Source organism: Penaeus monodon, chromosome 9 (genome assembly GCF_015228065.2).
Source record: "Penaeus monodon isolate SGIC_2016 chromosome 9, NSTDA_Pmon_1, whole genome shotgun sequence".
Taxonomy (NCBI): domain Eukaryota; kingdom Metazoa; phylum Arthropoda; class Malacostraca; order Decapoda; family Penaeidae; genus Penaeus; species Penaeus monodon.
Window position 1 is genome coordinate 44,415,777 of NC_051394.1, and position 2,500 is coordinate 44,418,276.

The 2,500-nt window shown below is 45.3% G+C and overlaps 1 protein-coding gene across 1 annotated transcript in view; it reads right to left on the reverse strand.

Annotated features, from left to right (window-relative positions):
- Positions 1 to 33: 33 nt before the first annotated feature.
- The window catches only part of LOC119577200, a 47,285-nt gene continuing 44,818 nt past the window's right edge, over positions 34 to 2,500 (reverse strand). Inside the window, exons 4-5 of the mRNA XM_037924929.1 lie at positions 2,233 to 2,359; positions 34 to 1,010 (exon numbers count right to left, since the gene is read on the reverse strand). Of these exons, the coding sequence (XP_037780857.1) occupies positions 834 to 1,010; positions 2,233 to 2,359 (304 nt within the window). The 3' untranslated portion in view covers positions 34 to 833. The remainder of the gene's footprint in view (positions 1,011 to 2,232; positions 2,360 to 2,500) is intronic.

The following is a 2,500-nucleotide window of genomic DNA, read 5'->3' on the forward strand; positions in this document are numbered from 1 at the left end:
ATATATATATATATATATATATAAGGAGGAGAAATAAAGGCATAGACGATGAGCATGACCTTTTGATGGACATGGATAAACAGGTAAAATTTTAATCATAGACAGACATTATTAACCTAGAAAATAGCGTTGTTGAGATTAATTCGGCCAAAGTTAAAATGTCACTAATATAACATCTGATAGCTTGAACATTCTTATGTACAGCAATATATACAACAACAAAGAAATGCTTAGAAATGTTAGAGACTAAAAGACCTATGCAAATCCTTTCTGTGAATACAATAGTTTTTTTTTAGCTTTCTTGTTTTTTTATACTATTCACAGAAAACATTATCCTAGTAGTTTTGAAAATAGGATTCAATCCTCATTATAGTCCTATCACATTGAAACTCTCCCATTCCGTAGTACCCATCCTTTCATTCTTAAAAAAAAAAGAAAAAAAGAAAAGAAAAGAAAAAAAAGTATCATAATTCTCCACCTCACTTAACTCTATTCTTAAAGCTGTTTCCTCCTAACCCTGACTGGCATACCCATTGGTCGAGGCTTCATATACATACTAATTTCTCCTTACCTCTGACGATATGTGTGTTTATTCATAACTTACATCCGTAACAATGACAATGCACGCTGCCTTCAGCCATTGCCAACAAACATTTAAAAATACGAAGTGTGCATATAGGATCATGTGATTCGTCGGGGGTTGGGATCCAGAGGGGAGGTGGGAGGAGGGAGGAGAGCTTGGTCCTCCCCACCCCTCCTCCCCTGCGTAGAAGCTCCTCCAATTCCTCAACTTCGCCTCTCCCTCTTCCTCTCAACGTCTCTTCAAGCAGGAACTAGGTGAAGGTGGTGGCCACGCCCCCGGCCTCTTCCTCGCTCTCCTGGAGGACCATGGTGGTCAGGTTGAGGGCACTCTTCACTCTCCTGGGCGGATGGACCTCGAGGCTTAGCGAGCGAGTCCTGCCGACGAAGACCGAATTCTGGCGTGGGCGGTTCCTGCCGTTATGCTCGATCTGGGGCCCGAAACAGTCAGCAGGTCCGTCGGGAAGGGAGGGACGGAGGGGGGAGAAGGGAGGATTGGTGGGTAGAGGGAGGGGTAGTTGGGGGTAAGAAGAAGGAGGGAGAGGGGGGGGGGATTAAAGTGTTCATTAATAAAGAAATGATGCTTACTAAAGGGTTGCTGTATTCTTTATTGATTTACAACTTATTATCATAACTTTTTTTTTGAAATCTTATTATTTTTGGTGGTAAATATCTAGCTTATAAGGATGACATAGCCTGAAATCGCCATGTCTTTAACGGCGACAAGATTTTTTTTACTAACTAGCATATCAAATCCTCTCGCTTAGCATTAGAATACACGGTTGATTATGCATAAGTTGCATCTGGTAGTATGAACAAGGAGTTTTCGTGGTTCTACTTATACAATAGACACTTAAATAGGTATATTACTTGATTGTCTTGATAAAATGCCTTTTAGGTTGTAGGTGGGAAAATGCTGCACTTTAAGCTGGGACTCTTAGCTACTGCACTTGCACAGATAAACTGATAAAGAGTAATGCTTTTTTTTCTAAATCTTTTACGGAACATCCTTGGTCAGGCTTGAGGGGGGCAACACGTCGCAGCATTAGAGTGAAGCGTTTTATTTGTGGTCTGTGTAAAAGAACGACAACAATGCATTTCTATGACAGAAAGGCGACGAGACGTGTCATCAGCGGAAAAAACTACAGGTTTGCACTTCTACTAACTCATGATCCTGGACACTACTTAAAAAGAAGAGAGAAAGAAAGAAAAAAAAATCTGGTACTTCAGACTTTTGCAAACCATCTACCAGAAAAGGGAAGCGTATCAAAAGTGGCCCCAAAAAAGAGAGAGACAGGGCACGAGGACCAACGCCAACAGAGCTCTCAAACAAAAGACAAGCGAGGACATTCATGGCGTGGGGAGATCGAGCGCGTCATCCACAGGTAGGTCTCGGGGGATTTCGACCGTGTGGAACTGTATGGTGGGCGGGTCCCCTTCGTACTGTGAGGGGAGGCCCTGGCTGAGGTCTACGGTGAGGAGGTGTTCGTGTGGGGAATCTATCTCAAAGGGGGGCTGCCCGAGGTGAGAGTAGTCCTCGGGGGAGTCACGCACGATCTCATAGTGTGGGTGGAAGGTGCCGGGGGAATCGATCTGCAAGGGCACAGTGTACGGTTTCTCGTGGGGGGACTCGATCTCGACTGAGGGGGGTACCTTGAGGGGGTTGGTGGGGAGGGCGTAGGGGTCCGCCATGGGGCAGGAGGGCCGGTGCTGCAGCAGCTGGGGGGGAGCCTCCTTGTAGGGCTCCTGGTAGGGCTCCAACATGCGGATCTTGCCCCACCTGAAACGAGAGGTTTACAAAGACATTATCGTGGCAGTCTAAACACGGCGAGAGATGAAGGGCGCCAGCGTCGCGTTTTATCATGTGTTTTTTGGTTTTCTCTTTTCTTAGGTGCTATTAGAGGAGCGTTATGTGCTTCTG